The 19,378-nt window shown below is 42.4% G+C and overlaps 1 protein-coding gene and 1 pseudogene across 1 annotated transcript; both read right to left on the minus strand.

The window, feature by feature from the left end:
- Positions 1 to 261: 261 nt before the first annotated feature.
- LOC134460555 (E3 ubiquitin-protein ligase TRIM35-like) lies at positions 262 to 8,897 on the minus strand (annotated as a pseudogene).
- A 4,019-nt stretch (positions 8,898 to 12,916) lies between these two features.
- On the minus strand, positions 12,917 to 18,399 carry LOC134460556 (zinc-binding protein A33-like). Its single transcript, XM_063212935.1, has 6 exons — positions 17,933 to 18,399; positions 15,150 to 15,245; positions 14,727 to 14,957; positions 14,352 to 14,366; positions 13,749 to 13,758; positions 12,917 to 13,716 (listed from the first exon to the last, which is right to left on the minus strand). The coding sequence occupies exons 1-6, from the start codon at positions 18,323 to 18,325 to the stop codon at positions 13,181 to 13,183; spliced, it is 1,281 nt and encodes a 426-aa protein (XP_063069005.1). The 5' UTR covers positions 18,326 to 18,399; the 3' UTR covers positions 12,917 to 13,180.
- Between the last annotated feature and the right edge of the window lie 979 nt (positions 18,400 to 19,378).

The raw sequence follows: 19,378 nt of genomic DNA on the forward strand, positions 1-19,378 counted from the left end.
CGCTGAAGACAATATCATAATAATGATGGGACCAGAAAAACAAAACAAAAAACCAACAACAACAACAACAACAACAACAACAACAAAAAGAAAATGATGATTCAGACATAAGCACTAATGATAATAGTAAATAAATGGTATCATAACTATATTGAAACCCCTACATATATTTATTATAATATGATCATAATAAGTAGTATAAGTAAAGCCAAAGACTGAAATATCCAATTAGACCAAAAAATAGCCATGCCGCATTGGTATCTGTAGTGGCAGTCCTTGGTGTTCTGTGTTCTAGTCATCCATGGTAACATGAAGGCTGTTTGAGCTCTAACTGTGAGGATTCAGACTTACACTCTCTCAAACACTCTCTCAGTGAAGGTGTGTATGAAGGTGTGTAGGTGAGTGTTATTATCAGGGTCAGAGAATGTCAGCTCTCCTCTGTCCCAGTCCAGCTGCACTCTGATCCTCTGGGGTCTCTGCTGCACTGTGAGTTAATGATACCCATGAGGTGGAGACCATGCTGCATATTCACCATCAACACACACAACTGGCCACTGGCCACTCTTAAGGCCCATGTATCCCTTCCTCTGGAGAGACTCTGTCATCACACCCAGGATCCAATCATTACTCTCCCCAACCTCCACATCCCAGCAGTGTGTCCCTGAGTTAAAGCCCTCAGAGCCCAGAACACGGGGCATGTCATCAAATCTCTCTGTTATGTGATACGTGTGTTTTATTAGCATTGCTCTGTGGTGTATTTGCACTCCACTGAAGTTATGTTTTGTTTTCATCGAACACATGAATTTTTGTTTTTGTTCCATGTTTTGATTTTAAATCCACCTATTAAAGCACGGTGAGCTGCATGTATGTATGAATTGTGTTATGAAGTTGTTACTACTACTAATAATGTTGTTGTTGCTGTTGGTGGTGTTGCTGTTGTAGTAAACAGCAACAGAATAAAACACAGGCTGATTGAGCCCTAACTGTGAGGATTCAGACTTACACAGCACTTCACTGGCAGGATTGTAATTTTTTGTTTTGTGGCAAAGTATGGAAACACTCTCTCAGTGAAAGTGTGTGTGAAAGTGTGCATGTGTGTGTTATTATCAGGGTTAGTGAATGTCAGCTCTCCTCTGTCCCAGTCCAGCTGCACTCTGATCCTCTGGGGTCTCTGCTGCACTGTGAGGACACAATACTTATGAGGTGGAGCCCCTGCTGCATATTCACCATAATGACACCCCACTAGCCACTGGCCACTCATAAGGTTAATGTTCTCCTTTCCTCTGGAGAGACTCTGTCATCACACCCAGGCCCCATTCATTACTCTCCCCAACCCCCACATCCCAGCAGTGTGTCCCTGAGCTAAAGCCCTCAGAGCCCATCACACTGGCAGCCCAGTCAAATCTCTCTGGATTATCAGGAAGCTGCTGTATCTCATCACCATGTCTCACACTGGTCAGATCCTCAGACAGGATGAGTCGTGGGTGTGCAGTGTTGGGATCCAGAATGACAGAGCCTGCAGAGAGGAGGAATACACACACTGAGGACACTGGGTGGTCTGTGTCAGATTTGTGAATGATGGCCACATGAGCTGAATACTGAGTGGAGCATGCTAGGCATGTAGGCTACCTGTAAATTGTATTGACTAGTAGGGTGACAACAGTATAAAATGCTCTCTCTCTCTCTCTCTCTCTCTCTCTCTCTCTCTCTCTCTCTCTCTCTCTCTCTCTCTCTCTCTCTCTCGCACACACGCGCGCACACACACACACACACACACACACACACACACACACACACACACACACACACACACACACACACACACACACATACACACACACACACACACACACACACACACACACACACACACACACACACACACACACACTTTCAGCATATGGCAGGAACTACTTTGTGTGTGTGTGTGTGTGTGTGTGTGTGTGTGTGTGTGTGTGTGTGTGTGTGTGTGTGTGTGTGTGTGTGTGTGTGTGTGTGTGTGTGTGTGTGTGTGTGTGTGTGTGTGGGGGGGGGGTTCTCGGTGTGTGTGGGTGTCTTTGTCTGTGTCTGTGTCTATGTAGCAGCAACCTACTCACTGTATTGAACAATCTCCTGCATCTTCTCCCAGACTCTGAACTTCAGGTTGCCCAGGTGCTTTGCCACATTGATCAGAGCTCCTGAAATCTTCTCTGGATCCTGCAGTGTGCACTGGGCTCTGGAATAACATTCAGGAGTCAGTGCTGCTGTGGGTTTACCTGTAGCTTCAGAACCATAGACAAGAGAGAGAAAGTCACTCACCTTTTTACTGTGCTCTTGTAGTTCTGCAAAGTAAAATAATTGTTTGCTGTTAACATGTGCTTGTATTTTGAGATTTAAGCTACATATTGTACAGTAGGTCTACAATATGGTGTGTGTGTGTGTGTGTGTGTGTGTGTGTGTGTGTGTGTGTGTGTGTGTGTGTGTGTGTGTGTGTGTGTGTGTGTGTGTGTGTGTGAGAGAGAGTGTGTGTCTTTAGGCTTTAATCTGACAGTGCAAATGGAAATAGAAATGAGAACATTCTCATTCCTCTGATTCTTCCTCTTTTATCTAGTTCTTACCTGCAGGAATGTGACATCATCAGCTTCCATCTCCTCCTCTATGGCTCTGATTGTGTCTGAAAGAGATGAGATCTCTCTGCTCATCTTCTCAATCTTCTTCTTCATCATCTGACTCTTCTGCTCCTCTTCCTCCCTCAGTGCAGCTATCCTGGCTGCCTCTTCATCTCGTAGAAACTGGTGAAGCTTCTCAAACTCCTGCTTGATCTGCTTCTCTGTGATGAGAACCTGAGTCTGGATGAAGCCAATGTTATGATAGTGTCACCTTCATGATTGTTATTCAACATGACCCACATGTAAGGCAGAATACAGACCATTCAACTCCAGTACTAAGACAGGGCTCACCTTTAATCTAATGCAATACAATATGATAAACAAAAGATGAATATAAGAATGATAAAAAAAATAGGACAATGAATTTCTTACCTTGATGTGTCGTGCTGTTTTATCACAGATGCGCTTCACCTCTTCAAATGATTTCAGCTTCTTCTGTAGTGGCTGCAGTGCAGTCTTCAACTCCTCCTAGAACGAACAGGAATAAAATGATAAATAATAATAAAATTCCACCAAATATTGATTTCTGAACCCCTCCAAAGTTAATACATTACTATGTTGTTTTAAAGTTAATAGGCTATCATCTTGTTTTCTTTGCTTTTTTGAGATTTGGAAACACTGCATCGTACTGTATGTGTTATTTTGACCATGTTGGGATTTTCTGCAAATAGATTATATAAATGACAATATTTTCTTTCGAAATTTGGAGGAAATGTTGTCGGTAGTTTATAAAATTAAATGACAATGTTTGTTTCACTCAAACCCATACCTATCCATAACAAAATTAGAAAAACTGAACATTTCGAAGTCTCTCAATTTTTGCCGCGGCTGTATTATATACAGTGCCCTCCATAATTATTGGCACCCCTGGTTGAGATGTGTTTTTTAGCTTCCAATTATTTATTTATTTTTCTAAATAATATGGGACCTTAATGGAAAAAAAGAGAAAAATCCAACCTTCAATACAAGTGCATTTATTCAGTGGGGAAAAAATCCCACATAAAGAAATAATTATTTCACATCAAATAATGTGTGTCACAATTATTAGCACCCCTGGTGTTAATATTTTGTACAACCCCCTTTTGCCAACAAAACAGCACCTAATCTTCTCCTATAATGTTTCACAAGATGGGAAAAGACAGAAAGAGGGATCTTCAGCCATTCCTCTTTGCAGAATCTCTCTAAATCATCCAGAGACCTGGGTCCTCTCCTCTGTACTCTCCTCTTCAGCTCACCCCACAGGTTCTCAATGGGGTTGAGGTCTGGGGACTGAGATGGCCATGGGAGGAGCTTGATTTTGTGTCTGGTGAACCATTTCTGTGTAGATTTGGCCATATGTTTAGGGTCATTGTCTTGCTGAAAGACCCTAGCCTAGCGCAGCCAGACNCGTACAGCAAAAAGCTGTACCAGGGTCTAGGCGGGCTGGGCGGCAGTGTGGGCGGGATAAACGGTTGCTTCAGCACTCAACGTCACGCAATTGGATGGCAAACAACCAATCCCCACACACTTCTGTGTAACGTCACAGCTGTCTTTCACAACGTACACGCCCCTTTGTAGGTGAAGCGGCAACTTCGAGCCGTCGTAGCAGTGAATGCTTGTGATGACCACAGCCACAAACAAGTTTCCTAATAAATCGTGTTTTCACTTATACAGTTCAAAAATGCATCGTTTTCAACCACATGGCCCTCCTTGATCAATCAGCGAAATGTCGAGCAATTTGGGGCTCGTTAAATGGTTATATTTATGATTGTTGTCAACATGGCATGTTCGGTGTTAGCTAGCTAGCTGTATACCCATAACTAATATATGGCTAGCCGCTAGCTCGGTAGACTAGGTGTCATTCCCATCTATTTAGTAAGCGACTTACAGACTTTCAAAGCTCCCAAATGTCTCGTTTTTAATGACATGGATCTTATTAGAATTTGGGGCAGGCATATAATACAAGGCTGGATACCTAGCTCTGTTCTTGACGACAGGTTAGCTAGCCACTAGCGAGGGTCTCTTTGTAGGTGAGGCGGCAACTTCCAGCCGTCGTAGCAGTGAATTCGTGTGATGACCACAGCCACAAACAAGTTTCCTAATAAATCGTGTTTTCACTTATACAGTTCAAAAATGCCTCGTTTTCAACCACATGGCCCTCCTTGATCAATCAGCGAAATGCCGAGCAATTTGGGGCTTGTTAAATGGTTATATTTATGATTGTGTTCAACATGGCATGTTCGGTGTTAGCTAGCTAGCTGTATACCCATAACTTTCCCTGATTGTCGCTCCCAACGCAGGACGCTCCCCTGCCAGCTCGCTCCCACTAGCCAGACGATCCCACCGCCATATAACGGAGCTAGTTATTTTTTTGATGTTAGTTTTTTGTTTCTAACCCCAACCTGGATACCTAGCTCTGTGTTGTTGACGACAGGTTAGCTAGCCACTAGCTTGGTAGACTCGGTGTCATTCCCATCTATTTAGTAAGCTACTCAAAGACTTTCAAAGCTCCCAACTGTCTCGTTTTTAATGGCATGTCAATTTCATTCTACACCTACAGTAGTGGTCTGATAATAGCGTGTGACTATCTGGTTCTGTAAAATGCTCAACTTAGCTTACCGAGCTGGTTTAAAACATCGAATGATCAAATGGTAATGTGTTGAGATCTATTTGTGTCCGATAAGTTCATGGTGTATTATTACATCAATCCATGTCAGCCACAAAATGTATTATCATCCAGGTTTTTTAAATTAAGTAAACACTTTCGTGCTGTACGTAGCACGGACGGACACCATGCGTCTTCTTAGAAAGTTTCCTGTTTACTAGGTAGCCCGGCCCCCCTCGCGATTTGATTGGCCCTGTCATCGGATAACTTTCAGCCTCGCAAAACGACCGGGGTCCGCTAGACTGCCCCCGGGAGCAAATTCAATTTGCGGTCGCTAGGGGCGTCTAGATTTCTAGGCTAGAAAGACCCAGTGACAACCCATCTTCAGCTTTCGGGCAGAGGGCAACAGTGGGTATGAGGTGCTTTTCAGCATGCGCATCTTTCGTGGCACGCCAGACCCACTTAGAGTGTTTGTTGCCAAAATGCTCAATCTTGGTCTCATCTGACCAAAGCACATGGTCCCAGTTGAAGCCCCAATACCGCTTGGCGAACTCCAGACGTTTGCGTTTATGATTGTGAGTGAGGAAAGGTTTTCTCCGTGCATGCCTCCCAAACAGCTTGTTGGCGTGTAGACAGCGCCTGATGGTTGATTTGGAGACTTTGTGACCCCAGGATGCTACCATTTGTTGTAATTCTGTAACAGTGAGCTTTGGAGATCTTTTGATTTCTCTTACCATCCTTCTCACTGTGCGTGGTGGCAAAATAAACTTGGGTCCTCGTCCAGGCTTGTTTACCACTGTTCCAGTTGTTTTGAACTTCTTAATTATTCCTCTCACAGTGGATATGGGCAGCTGCAGTTAAGTGGCAATCTTCTTGTAGCCTCTGCCTGACCTGTGAAGGTCGACGCACATCTGCCTCACTTGTATGCTGTGTTCCTTTGTCTTTCCCATGTTTAAGAGTGGATAAGAGAAATGGCCTCTGTGTCACGTCATATTTATACCCCAGGGAAACAGGAAGTGATGAATTACTAATTAAATGTTCCTACATACTCTGATAAACTTTGTAAACTACTGTAGAAATGACAGAAATGCTTCAATTATATTTATTTCCTGGGAATTGTTAAGGGTGCCAATAATTGTGGAACAGGTGATTTAATGAAAAATAATATTTTTTTTAGTCAGGGATTTTTTTATTTTCTTACAATTCATTTGAGTTGAAGGCTACATTTTCCTACAATTTTCAGTGTGACAGTATTCTTCTGCAATAAACACTGAATTTATTTTAAGGCTTTTAACACATCTCAACCAGGGGTGCCAATAATTATGGAAGGCACTGTATATATTTTAGATTGTATATATATGATATAGGCCTATATAAATATATATATATATATATATATATATATATATATATATATATATATATATATATATATATATATATATATATATATATATATATATATATATAGGCCTATATATATATATATGCAATATAAGATAATAGTAAACATAAATTACATAAACAGAAGGTACAAAAATCTCAGCTACATCAAAAATGCATACAATTTCAAATTGGAAAAGATAATATGAGAACTATTTAACAGCTAATAAAAACTAACCAGTAGCATACAAGGGAAGTGGCTTACTAAAATATTGAGAGAACATGAATGTTTAACCTGGATTAAATATTTCCACGGAGCCATCATTTCTAATGTCCCGTGGGAGGCAATTCCACAATGTTGCCACACGAAAAGCAAACCCTGCCGCTGGGCAGATACTGCAGTGACAGTGTCAAATCAACTGGTACAGTGAGTCAAATTCAACTGCCACTGGGCAGACAAAACAGTGAAAGTCTCTCCTAATGAAAGTGTCAATGGCTTTGAGAGTGTCAAATCAACACTGCCATCTTGTGCTACATAACTGCAACTACAGGCATAAGCATAAACACAGTCAGACTGCGAGGAAGGACAAAGTTCACATTAACATGTACTGTGAAGAAATGCCATGCTGTTGTGTTACGTAAATAGCCATAATTGTACAGTTTGTTCTGTAAGGGTTAACGTTCGGCGAGAAGGTCGCTACCGTGGAATAGCAGCACGACAGAGAGAATCTTGAGACCCCGACGCGGAGCGGAGGGGTCTTGTTCTCTCTGAAGTGCTGCTATTCCACAAAGCGACCGACTCGCCGAACGTTAACCCGTTTATTATATGGATATACTTAAATGATTCACACATGGCGGGGACATTTCTTTAGGCCTAGGCCTATTTAATGTTAAGTTTATTATAGTTTTTCATGTCAAAAGATTGTTGCTGCGCAAAACAAAACAGTGCCGTTGTGGAACACCGCTAGGCAACAGCTAGGTAGCCAGGACAACAGTGTCTATCACAGCAGCTGATTAGAGTCTTGTTGAAAAGTCGCTTTAGCAGTGAAAAGTCTTGTTGCCATTGACAGCGGTCTGTTATAGACCAACCCGTCCGTTATCGAAAAATAACAGACGTGCGAACGTTGGGGAGCCCCACTGAAATGAATGGAGCATTCGACAGATGACGTCACACCATATAATAAGTAAGGGTTAACGTTCGGCGAGAAGGTCGCTACCGTGGAATAGCAGCACGACAGAGAGAATCTTTAGACCCCGACGCGGAGCGGAGGGGTCTTGTTCTCTCTGAAGTGCTGCTATTCCACAAAGCGACCGACTCGCCGAAAGTTAACCCGCTTATTATATGGATATACTTAAATGATTCACACATGGCGGGGACATTTCTTTAGGCCTATTTAATGTTAAGATTGTTGCTGCGCAAAACAAAACAGTGCCGTTGTGGAACACCGCTAGGCAACAGCTAGCCAGGACAACAGGTGTAGTCTATCACAGCAGCTGATTAGAGTCTTGTTGAAAAGTCGCTTTAGCAGTGAAAAGTCTTGTTGCCATTGACAGCGGTCTGTTATAGACCAACCCGTCCGTTATCGAAAAATAACAGACGTGCGAACGTTGGGGAGCCCCGTTGAAATGAATGGAGCATTCGACCGATGACGTCACAACCATATAATAAATGATTATTATTTCACATCAGAAAATAATAACTTACCTTGCGATCAAGTGCAGCTTCATCTATTGGGTGGAACTTGTGACCAGTGTGTTTTTTGGAGTCTCGACACACCAGGCACACGAGCTGTTTATCCTCCAGACAGAAGAGCTTGAGTTTCTCACTGTGCAGACTGCAGAGCACCTCAGACCCTGCTGAAGCTCTCTGACTCCTCTCCTTAAGGAACGCCTCACACACATTTCTCAAAGCAAAGTTAGGGGGTGGGTCCTTTGAAAGTTTTCTCCTGCAAACCGGACATTCTCTGGCTCCTTTGGTCTTCCAGAACGTCTCCAGACAGGCCTTACACACACTGTGACTGCATGATGTGATGACAGGATCCGTGTAAATATCACAGCACACAGGACAGCAGTAATCCTCTTCTGATTTTGAGGCCATTGTCTCTTGCTATTTTACTTTCCCAAACCTCCGTATGGCTGTAGTTCAAAGTCTGTATCAACTGTCCACAAGGCTTACATAAAGTAGATCTGTTTCTAAATGTGTTGTTTTTGAAACGTTCTGGAATAACTAAAAGAGTTTGTCACTTATCATTCCCTGTAGTTTGTACACACCTGCCTTATGCCCTCTCTCCCACACACGGTTTACTTCCTCATACAAGACACTGATAATAATGAGTGGGTGATCCTTTAAGCACTCTGATTGGTTAGGTCTCTCTCTCTCTCTCTCTCTCTCTCTCTCTCTCTCTCTCTCTCTCTCTCTCTCTCTCTCTCTCTCTCTCTCTCTCTCTCTCTCTCGTGGAACCAGTTCTGGTCATGTGAGTTCAGATTGAGGTGTGTCGTTTCCTGCCACTGACGGACATGGGCTGAGTGGCAGGTAAGGGTTTCGATTTTACCGTGCACCAAGAGTGAGAGAGAGAGAGAGAGAGAGAGAGAGAGAGAGAGAGAGAGAGAGAGAGAGAGAGAGAGAGAGAGAGAGAGAGAGAGAGAGAGAGAGATTCTCAGATTTGGATGTGTTGTCTATTTGTGTACCTGTTATACAGTCCCAGGCAGGACACCTGTAGACAGAGAAATTAAAGTACAAATGTGTACCCAAGTGCTGTAGGCCCTCCAAAGCTTGTTTTTGGAGCAGAATCTTACCTGGAGATGTAGCTCCTTTGAAGATAATGTGCCTTCTGTAGGCTACAACATGGTGTTATGAAGGATCTCTCCTGAACCATGTTTCAGGTTGCTAATTATTGCATAAGAGCTGGTGTCAATGTAAAGACTCTTAAGTGAATGCTGCTTTGTTGTAGAACACAACAGAATAAATCATAACTCTGCAAACAATCTGGAGAGCTGTTTCATTGCTATTATAGTTTACAAATCACCACTGGAAACTACAGAAGAAATGATACATAAAAAACACATTTAGCCTAACGATTTCATTTTTATGTATTTATTATTTATTTATTTTGTCATGAATTTATTGCATTGTTCTACTCAAATGAAGTTTTATGTGCTGTGGAGTACTATGTGCTGTCAATCAAACCAAAAGTGGGTGGCCCTGCCCAGCTCACCTGTTGCCACCCCTGTTATGTTATTCTTTATTTTGACTATCACTTCCCTGGCTTTTAATTTCAGTCCAATGAAGGGAAGTGGATTCATCTGTACTCTTGTGTCTTGTTTTACACTTGTGATATACAACTCCCAACTAATAGATGTTACAAACGGATTCTACACTCAGTGTTCTGTGTTCTAGTCATCCATGGTAACACAGAGGCTGATTGATCTCTAACTGTGAGGATTCAGACTTATACAACATTTCACTGGTAGGATCTTGTAGGTATTTTGGGTGAAACTCAAAGTATGGAAACACTCTCTCGGTGAAAGTGTGTGTGAAAGTGTCTAGGTGTGTGTTATTATCAGGGTTAGTGAATGTCAGTTTTCCTCTGTCCCAGTCCAGCTGCACTCTGATCCTCTGGGGTCTCTGCTGCACTGTGAGGGCATGATACTTATGAGGTGGATCCCCTGCTGTATATTTACCATCCCTACACCACACACTGGCCACTTATAATGATAACTAATGCCTCCTTTCTCCTTTCACCTAAAGTTCCTCCTTTGAAGATTTCCTCCTGCAGACTGGACATTCTCTTGCTCCTTTGGTCTTCCAGAACTGCTGCAGACAGGCCTTACCCTATTGTGCTTTCATTTCTAACTCTGGCTGAAGCAGTTCAAAGTCTACCAACTATCCACAAGATTAATGTAATGTAGATCTGTTTCCAAACGTGTTGTTCTTGTAACTTTCTGGAATAAGTAAGAGAGTTGTTGGCCACTTCCAGACCTTACCTTACGGCAGTGGTTCTCAAACTTTTCCCATCATTCCCCCCTTCGGAGGGTCAACAGCAGTACTCGCGCAGACAGATTTTACGGTCGCTGCGCTGAGCAGAACCAAAGGAAAGGTGACTATTGAGATAAAACAAAGAGGGACATGTGTTCATTTCCTATGCAATTCAAATTCATGATAATTTAGGCCTATATAATGTTGGCTATAATGTTAAAATTAATTGCTTATTGGAGAGACAGGAAATCTTTTTCTTGGGGGGGAAAACCCAAAATCAGATGTCACACGCCCCCCCTGCAATGCCTCCGCGCCCCCCCAGGGGGTGCGCCCCACTTTGAGAAACACTGCCTTACGGTATCTCACACACGCACATCATTTACTTCCTCATTTGAGACACGGGGAGATGATCTGGCAGTGAAGGATTCTGATTGGGTAGGTCTTTCATTCTGTCCTTCATTCTTTTGCTCTCTCTCTCTCTCTCTCTCTCTCTCTCTCTCTCTCTCTCTCTGTGCGCACACACATTGGACATGTTTGAACGCAAATTCACATGTGTTGTATGTATATAAAGTACAGTTCAGGCTATAATACAAAAATCTGGCTAAATGTCTTGACTGTAAATGACCAGCATGGGCAGTGTTTCTGCAGTGTTCTCCATATTGACCCGTTAAGAAGTAAGGTCATCACTGAATGTGTGTGCATTGTTGACTCAAACACACACACACACACACACACACACACACACACACACACACACACACACACACACACACACACACACACACACACACACACACACACACACACACACACACACACAACCAGACAGTGCAGACCCTAAAGAGAGAAGACCTGCCATCCTGAAATGTGTATGTTTGTGAAAATAGAGATCCTAAAAAGTACTCTTACGCTATTCTGAAAGGGAGTAGGCTGTTCCAGAAGCATATGAGACGTTTGTGGTTACAAGCAATTAAACCTAGACTACCACTGGACTGAGGAATGTCCGTATTTGTGGTGCCCACCTCATATCTGAAGTTATCATGACCATCCATTTTCTTATCTCAGAAAAAACATCTGGCTAGTTTCTTTACAAACGTGTGGTACATGGTCTATTCTGCTCCAACAATGCGCACGCAGCCCGATGGCGTCACATCTGTGTACAAAGTGTAAAGGCAGGGGTGCCGCTAAAAATATTGGGCCCTATGAAATATTCAAATGTCAAATTTTGTCATCATCATCCTTTCAGGGGCCCCTGTCAGTGCTTGGGCCCTTATAATCTGTAACACCTCCCACGCCCCCCCTACCACACACCTACAGGTATTCATCATCATGTATCTATTTGATACATATCCATCATTGTGTACCTGCTACACATGCCATCATTGTGTGAACCCATCTGCATGCTATACACAGGTAATCATCATTGTGCATCAATGTGCTACAAGGCTGTCTATTATTGTGTATCCACCTCTTGCACTGGTGCCTATCATTGTGTCCCGAGGCACCTGCAGACAGAGAAAATAATGTAGGCTTACTGTGTACCCAAGGGTTGCTTGTTGTTGGAGCAGTATCTTACCGTTTGGGGTGTAGCTCCTTTGTAGATAATGTGCCTTCTGAACATGGTGTTACGAAGGATGTCTCCTGAATCATGTTTCAGATGGCTAATTATTGAGCAGGTGTAAATGTAAAGATGTGTGAATGCTGCTTTGTGGTTAAACCCAACAGAATGACTCAGGACTCTGCAAACAATCTGGAGAGCACTTTTATTGCTGTTATAGTTTACAAATCACTTCTGGAAGTCACAGAAGAAATTATGCATTTAAAAACAGACACATTTTTAATGGTTTCATTATGTATTTATTATTTATTTCATATTATTTATTTCATTATTCTACTCATGTGAAGTTGTATGAAATTGAACACATGGCTTACTACGTGCTGTCAATCAAACAAAAAGTGGGTGGACCTCCCCTGCCCACCTGTTGCCACCCCTGTGTTACGTGATGTCTAGTCTGTATTTTGACCAGTGAAGGACAGCTTTCCTCTGTCCCAGTCCAGCTGCACTCTAATTATCTGGGGTCTCTGCTGCACTATGAGGTCACACACATGAGGTGGAGCCCCTGCAACATATTCACCATCAACACACCCCACTAGCCACTAGCCACTGGCCACTCATACGGGTGATGTCTCCTTTCCTCTGGAGAGACTCTGTCATCACACTCAGGGCCCAATCATTACTCTCCCCAACCTCCACATCCCAGCAGTGTGTCCCTGAGTTAAAGCCCTCAGAGCCCAGAACACGGACTTTCATATCAAATCTCTCTGTTATGTGATACGTGTGTTTTATTAGCAATGCTCTGTGGTGTATTTTCACTCCATTGAAGTTGTGTGTTGTTTTCATCGAACAAATGATTTTTTGTTTTTGTTCCATGTTTTGATTTTAAATCCATCTATTAAAGCACGGTGAGCTGCATGTATGTATGAATTGTGTTATGAAGTTGTTACTACTAATAATAATGTTGTTGTTGCTGTTGGTGGTGTTGCTGTTGTAGTAAACAGCAACAGAATAAAACACAGGCTGATTGAGCCCTAACTGTGAGGATTCAGACTTACACAGCACTTCACTGGCAGGATTGTAATTTTTTGTGTTGTGACAAAGTATGGAAACACTCTCTCAGTGAAAGTGTGTGTGAAAGTGTGTAGGTGTGTGTTATTATCAGGGTCAGTGAATGTCAGCTTTCCTCTGTCCCAGTCCAGCTGCACTCTGATCCTCTGGGGTCTCTGCTGCACTGTGAGGGCATGATACTCATGAGGTGGAGCCCCTGCTGTATATTTACCTTTAGCACACCCCACTAGCCACTGGCCACTCATACGGCTAATGTCTCCCTTCCTCTGGAGAGACTCTGTCATCACACCCAGGAGCCAACCATTACTCTCCCCAACCTCCACATCCCAGCAGTGTGTCCCTGAGTTAAAGCCCTCAGAGCCCAGCACACCGGCATCCCTGTCAAATCTCTCTGGATTATCAGGAAGCTGCTGTCTCTCATCACCCCATCTCACACTGGTCAGATCCTCAGACAGGATGAGTACTGGGTTTGCAGTGTTGGGATCCAGAATGACAGAGCCTGCAGAGAGGAGGAATACACACACTGAGGACACTGGGTGGTCTGTGTCAGATTTGTGAATGATGGTCACATGAACTGAACACTGAGTGGAGCATGCTAGATATGTACCTGTAAATCGTATCGATTAGTAGGGTGATAACAGAAGTAGTAGCAGTTAAATGCTCTCTCTCTCTCTCTCTCTCTCTCTCTCTCTCTCTCACTTTCACTCTCACTCTCGCACTCTATCTCTCTCGGGCTCTCTCTCTCCGTCTCTCTCTCTCTCTCTCTCTCTCTCTCTCTCTCTCACACACACACACACACACACACACACACTTTCAGCATATGGCAGGAACTACTTTGTGTGTGTGTGTGTGTGTGTGGGGGGGGGGCTCGGTGGGTGTGGGTGTCTTTGTCTGTGTCTGTGTCTGTGTAGCAGCAATACTCACTGTATTGAACAATCTCCTGCATCTTCTCCCAGGCTCTGAACTTCAGGTTGCCCAGGTGCTTTGCCACATTGATCAGAGCTCCTGAAATCCTCTCTGGATCCTGCAGTGTGCACTGGGCTCTGGAATAACATTCAGGAGTCAGTGCTGCTGTGGGTTTACCTGTAGTTTCAGAACCATAGACAAGAGAGAGAAAGTCACTCACCTTTTTACTGTGCTCTTGTAGTTCTGCAAAGTAAAATAATTGTTTGCTGTTAACATGTGCTTGTATTTTGAGATTTAAGCTACATATTGTACAGTAGGTCTACAATATGGTGTGTGTGTGTGTGTGTGTGTGTGTGTGTGTGTGTGTGTGTGTGTGTGTGTGTGTGTGTGTGTGTGTGTGTGTGTGTGTGTGTGTGTGTGTGTGTGTGTGTGTGTGTGTGTGTGTGTGTGTGTGTGTGTGTGTGTGTGTGTGTGTGTGTGTGTAGGCTTGGGTTTCATCTGACAGTACAAATGGAAATAGAAAATGCAACTTTTTTTAAAACAAAAGAAGCAACGCAAAACATTCTCATTCCTCTGATTCTTCCTCTTTTATCTAGTTCTTACCTGCAGGAATGTGACATCATCAGCTTCCATCTCCTCCTCTATGGCTCTGATTGTGTCTGAAAGAGATGAGATCTCTCTGCTCATCTTCTCAATCTTCTCCTTCATCATCTGACTCTTCTGCTCCTCTTCCTCCCTCAGTGCAGCTATCCTGGCTGCCTCTTCATCTCGTAGAAACTGGTGAAGCTTCTCAAACTCCTGCTTGATCTGCTTCTCTGTGTTGACAACCTGAGTCTGGATGAAGCCAATGTTATGTTAGTGTCACCTTCATGATTGTTATTCAACACAACTCACATGTAAGGCACAATACAGACCATTCAACTCCAGCACTAAGACAGGGCTCACCTTTAATCTAATGCAATACAATATATGATAAACAAAAGATGAATATAAGAATGATAAAAAATAGAACAATGAATTTCTTACCTTGATGTGTTGTGCTGTTTCATCACAGATGAGCTTCACCTCTTCAAATGATTTCAGCTTCTTCTGTAGTGGCTGCAGTGCAGTCTTCAACTCCTCCTAGAACGAACAGGAATAAAATGATAAATAATAATAAAATTCCACCAAATATTGATTTCTGAACCCCTCCAAAGTTAATACATTACTATGTTGTTTTAAAGTTAATAGGCTATCATCTTGTTTTCTTTGCCTTTTTTGAGATTTGGAAACACTGCATCGTACTGTATGTGTTATTTTGACCATGTTGGAATTTTCTGCAAATAAACGATATAAATGACAATATTTTATTTCGAAATTCCGAGGAAATGTTGTCGGTAGTTTATAAAATGAAATGACAATGTTTGTTTCACTCAAACCCATACCTATCCATAACAAAATCAGAAAAACTGAACATTTCGAAGTCTCTCAATTTTTGCCGCGGCTGTATTTTATATATATATATATATATAGGCCTATATATATATATATATATATATATATATATAGGCCTATATATATATATATATATATATATATATGGCACCCCTGGTTGAGATGTGTTAAAAGCCTTAAAATAAATTCAGTGTTTATTGCAGAAGAATACTGTCACACTGAAAATTTTAGGAAATTGTAGCCTTCAACTCAAATGAATTGTAGGAAAATAAAAAAAATCCCTGACTAAAAAATAATTATTTTTCATTAAATCACCTGTTCCACAATTATTGGCACCCTTAACAATTCCCAGGAAAATAAATATAATTGAAGCATTTCTGTCATTTCTACAGTAGTTTACAAAGTTTACCAGAGTATGTAGGAACATTTAATTAGTAATTCATCACTTCCTGTTTCCCTGGGGTATAAATATGACGTGACACCGAGGCCATTTCTCTTATCCACTCTTAAACATGGGAAAGACAAAGGAACACAGCATACAAGTGAGGCAGATGTGCGTCGACCTTCACAGGTCAGGCAGAGGCTACAAGAAGATTGCCACTCAACTGCAGCTGCCCATATCTACTGTGAGAGGAATAATTAAGAAGAACAAAACAACTGGAACAGTGGTAAACAAGCCTGGACGAGGACCCAAGTTTATTTTGCCACCACGCACAGTGAGGAGGATGGTAAGAGAAATCAAAATATCTCCAAAGCTCACTGTTACAGAATTACAACAAATGGTAGCATCCTTGGGTCACAAAGTCTCCAAATCAACCATCAGGCGCTGTCTACACGCCAACAAGCTGTTTGGGAGGCATGCACGGAGAAAACCTTTCCTCACCCACAATCATAAACGTAAACGTCTGGAGTTCGCCCAGCGGTATTGGGGCTTCAACTGGGACCGTGTGCTTTGGTCAGATGAGACCAAGATTGAGCTTTTTGGCAACAAACACTCTAAGTGGGTCTGGCGTGCCACAAAAGATGCGCATGCTGAAAAGCACCTCATACCCACTGTGAAGTATGGGGGTGGGTCAGTGATGCTGTGGGGCTGTTTCGCTTCCAAAGGCCCTGGGAAGCTTGTTGGGGTGCATGGCATCATGAATGCTTTGAAATACCAGGACATTTTAAATCAAAATCTGTTGCCCTCTGCCAAAAAGCTGAAGATGGGTCGTCACTGGGTCTTTCAGCAAGACAATGACCCTAAACATATAGCCAAATCTACACAGAAATGGTTAACCAGACACAAAATCAAGCTCCTCCCATGGCCATCTCAGTCCCCAGACCTCAACCCCATTGAGAACATGTGGGGTGAGCTGAAGAGGAGAGTACAGAGGAGAGGACCCAGGTCTCTGGATGATTTAGAGAGATTCTGCAAAGAGGAATGGCTGAAGATCCCTCTTTCTGTCTTTTCCCATCTTGTGAAACATAATAGGAGAAGATTAGGTGCTGTTTTGTTGGCAAAAGGGGGTTGTACAAAATATTAACAACAGGGGTGCTAATAATTGTGACACACATTATTTGATGTCAAATAATTATTTCTTTATGTGGGATTTTTTCCCCACTGAATAAATGCACTTGTATTGAAGGTTGGATTTTTCTCTTTTTTTCCATTAAGGTCCCATATTATTTAGAGAAAAATAATAATAATTGGAAGCTAAAAAACACATCTCAACCAGGGGTGCCAATAATAATGGAGGGCACTGTATATTAGGCCTATATATATATATATGCAATATAAGATAGTAAACATAAATTACATAAACAGAAGGTAAAAAAATCTCAGCTACATCAAAAATGCATACAATTTCAAATTGGAAAAGATAATATGAGAACTATTGAACGGCTAATAAAAACTAACCAGTAGCATACAAGGGAAGTGGCTTACTAAAATATTGAGAGAACATGAATGTTTAACCTGGATTAAATATTTCCACGGAGCCATCATTTCTAATGTCCCGTGGAAGGCCATTCCACAATGTTGCGACATGAAAAGCAAACCCTAGCTGCCGCTGAGCAGATACTGCAGTGACAGTGTCAAATCAGCTGCTACAGTGAGTCAAATTCAACTGCCACTGCATGGGTAGACAGAAGACTGAAAGTCTCTCCTAATGAAAGTGGCAATGGCTTTGAGAGTGTCAAATCAACACTGCCATCTTGTGATAGATAATTGCAACTACAGGCATAAGCATAAACACAGTCAGACTGCGAGGAAGGACAAAGTTCATATTAACATGTACTGTACGGTGAAGAAATGCCATGCTGTTGTGTTAAATAGCCATAATTGTACAGTTTGTTCTATGATTATAATTTCACATCAGAAAATAATAACTTACCTTGCGATCAAGTGCTGCTTCATCTATTGGGTGGAACTTGTGACCAGTGTGTTTTTTGGAGTCTCGACACACCAGACACACAGGCTGTTTATCCTCCAGACAGAAGAGCTTGAGTTTCTCACTGTGCAGACTGCAGAGCACCTCAGACCCTGCTGAAGCTCTCTGACTCCTCTCCTTTAGGAATGTCTCACACAAGTTTCTCAAGGCGAAGTTAGGGCCTGCCTCCTTTGAAACTTTTCTTCGGCAGACGGGACATTCTCTGGTTCCTTTGGTCTTCCAGAACTTCTCCAGACAGGCCTTACACACACTGTGACAGCATGATGTGATGACAGGATTCGTGTAAATATCACAGCACACAGGACAGCAGTAATCCTCTTCTGATTTGGAAGCCATTTCCCTTCTCTAGCCTGAACTATTTTACTTTCACTTTCAAGAGCTCTGTATGGCTGTAGCACTTCAAAGTCTGTATCAACTCTCCACAAGGCTTACCTTAAGTAGATCTGTTTCCAAATGTGTTGGACTTGCAACTTTCTTGAATAACTGTGAGAGTTATAGGTCACTATTAATTTTCGTCTGTTCACACCTGCTTTATGCCCTCTCTCACACACACGATTTAACTTCCTCATACTAGACAGACCTGATAAGGAGAGGGAGGTCCTCTACCAGTGAAGCACTCTGATTGGTTCTCTCTCTCTCTCTCTCTCTCTCTCTCTCTCTCTCTCTCTCTCTCTCTCTCTCTCTCTCTCTCTCAGACAGAGTTCAGACTGAGGTGTGTCGTTCCTACTACTGAGAGGCATGGGCTGAGTGGCAAATGGGTGTCGATTTTACATTGCACCTCCTCTCTCTCTCTCTCTCTCTCTCTCTCTCTCTCTCTCTCTCTCTCTCTCTCTCTCTCTCTCTCTCTCTCTCTCTCTCTCAGAGATTCTCAGACTTGCATGCACACATAAACAGAGGTATACTTATATATAAATTATGTTTTATATAATGTACTGTATACAATACTAATAAGCTGGCTGTCTTGACTGTAAATGACTAGCAGGTGTCAGTGTTTCCACAGTGTTCTCCCTCTAGGTGTGCATACGTGAATTTTCTAACCACAATGCATCAAACTGGCAAAGTGCACATGTGCGCTGCCTAGCAAAAGCAGTGCTGCTTCATCACGAACATGCCCAATATCATTGAACATCCCACACAGGCTCAGATTACCTGGAGATAGGCTTAAAAATATATCAGCGTGGTTTAACTAACTTGAAATCGTAAGTTTACAATTTACTGTGATATGTGAAAAGGACAAGACAAACAAAATAAGACCGGAGAGATGCAGGGGACCAGGGGGTATATTCCACATGACAAGCCTGACTCAGTTTACAGGAAGTCGTAAACCTACAAACAGATAGTCCACAGAAGGGCTTGAGGGCTTTTCCCTGTGCTCACTGCAGAGCACCA

This window comes from Engraulis encrasicolus, chromosome 13 (assembly GCF_034702125.1).
Source record: "Engraulis encrasicolus isolate BLACKSEA-1 chromosome 13, IST_EnEncr_1.0, whole genome shotgun sequence".
NCBI lineage: Eukaryota > Metazoa > Chordata > Actinopteri > Clupeiformes > Engraulidae > Engraulis > Engraulis encrasicolus.

What these genes read in the sequence shown, in the direction of transcription:
- LOC134460556 (XM_063212935.1), bottom strand. Translation starts at nt 18,325, where the DNA reads ATGGCTTCCAAATCAGAAGAGGATTACTGCTGTCCTGTGTGCTGTGAT. An exon ending in AAGCAGCACTTGATCGCAAG is followed by an intron (nt 15,246 to 17,932) that starts GTAAGTTATTAT and finishes TGTTCGTTCTAG; the next exon opens with GAGGAGTTGAAGACTGCACT. An exon ending in AAACAGCACAACACATCAAG is followed by an intron (nt 14,958 to 15,149) that starts GTAAGAAATTCA and finishes GGCTTCATCCAG; the next exon opens with ACTCAGGTTGTCAACACAGA.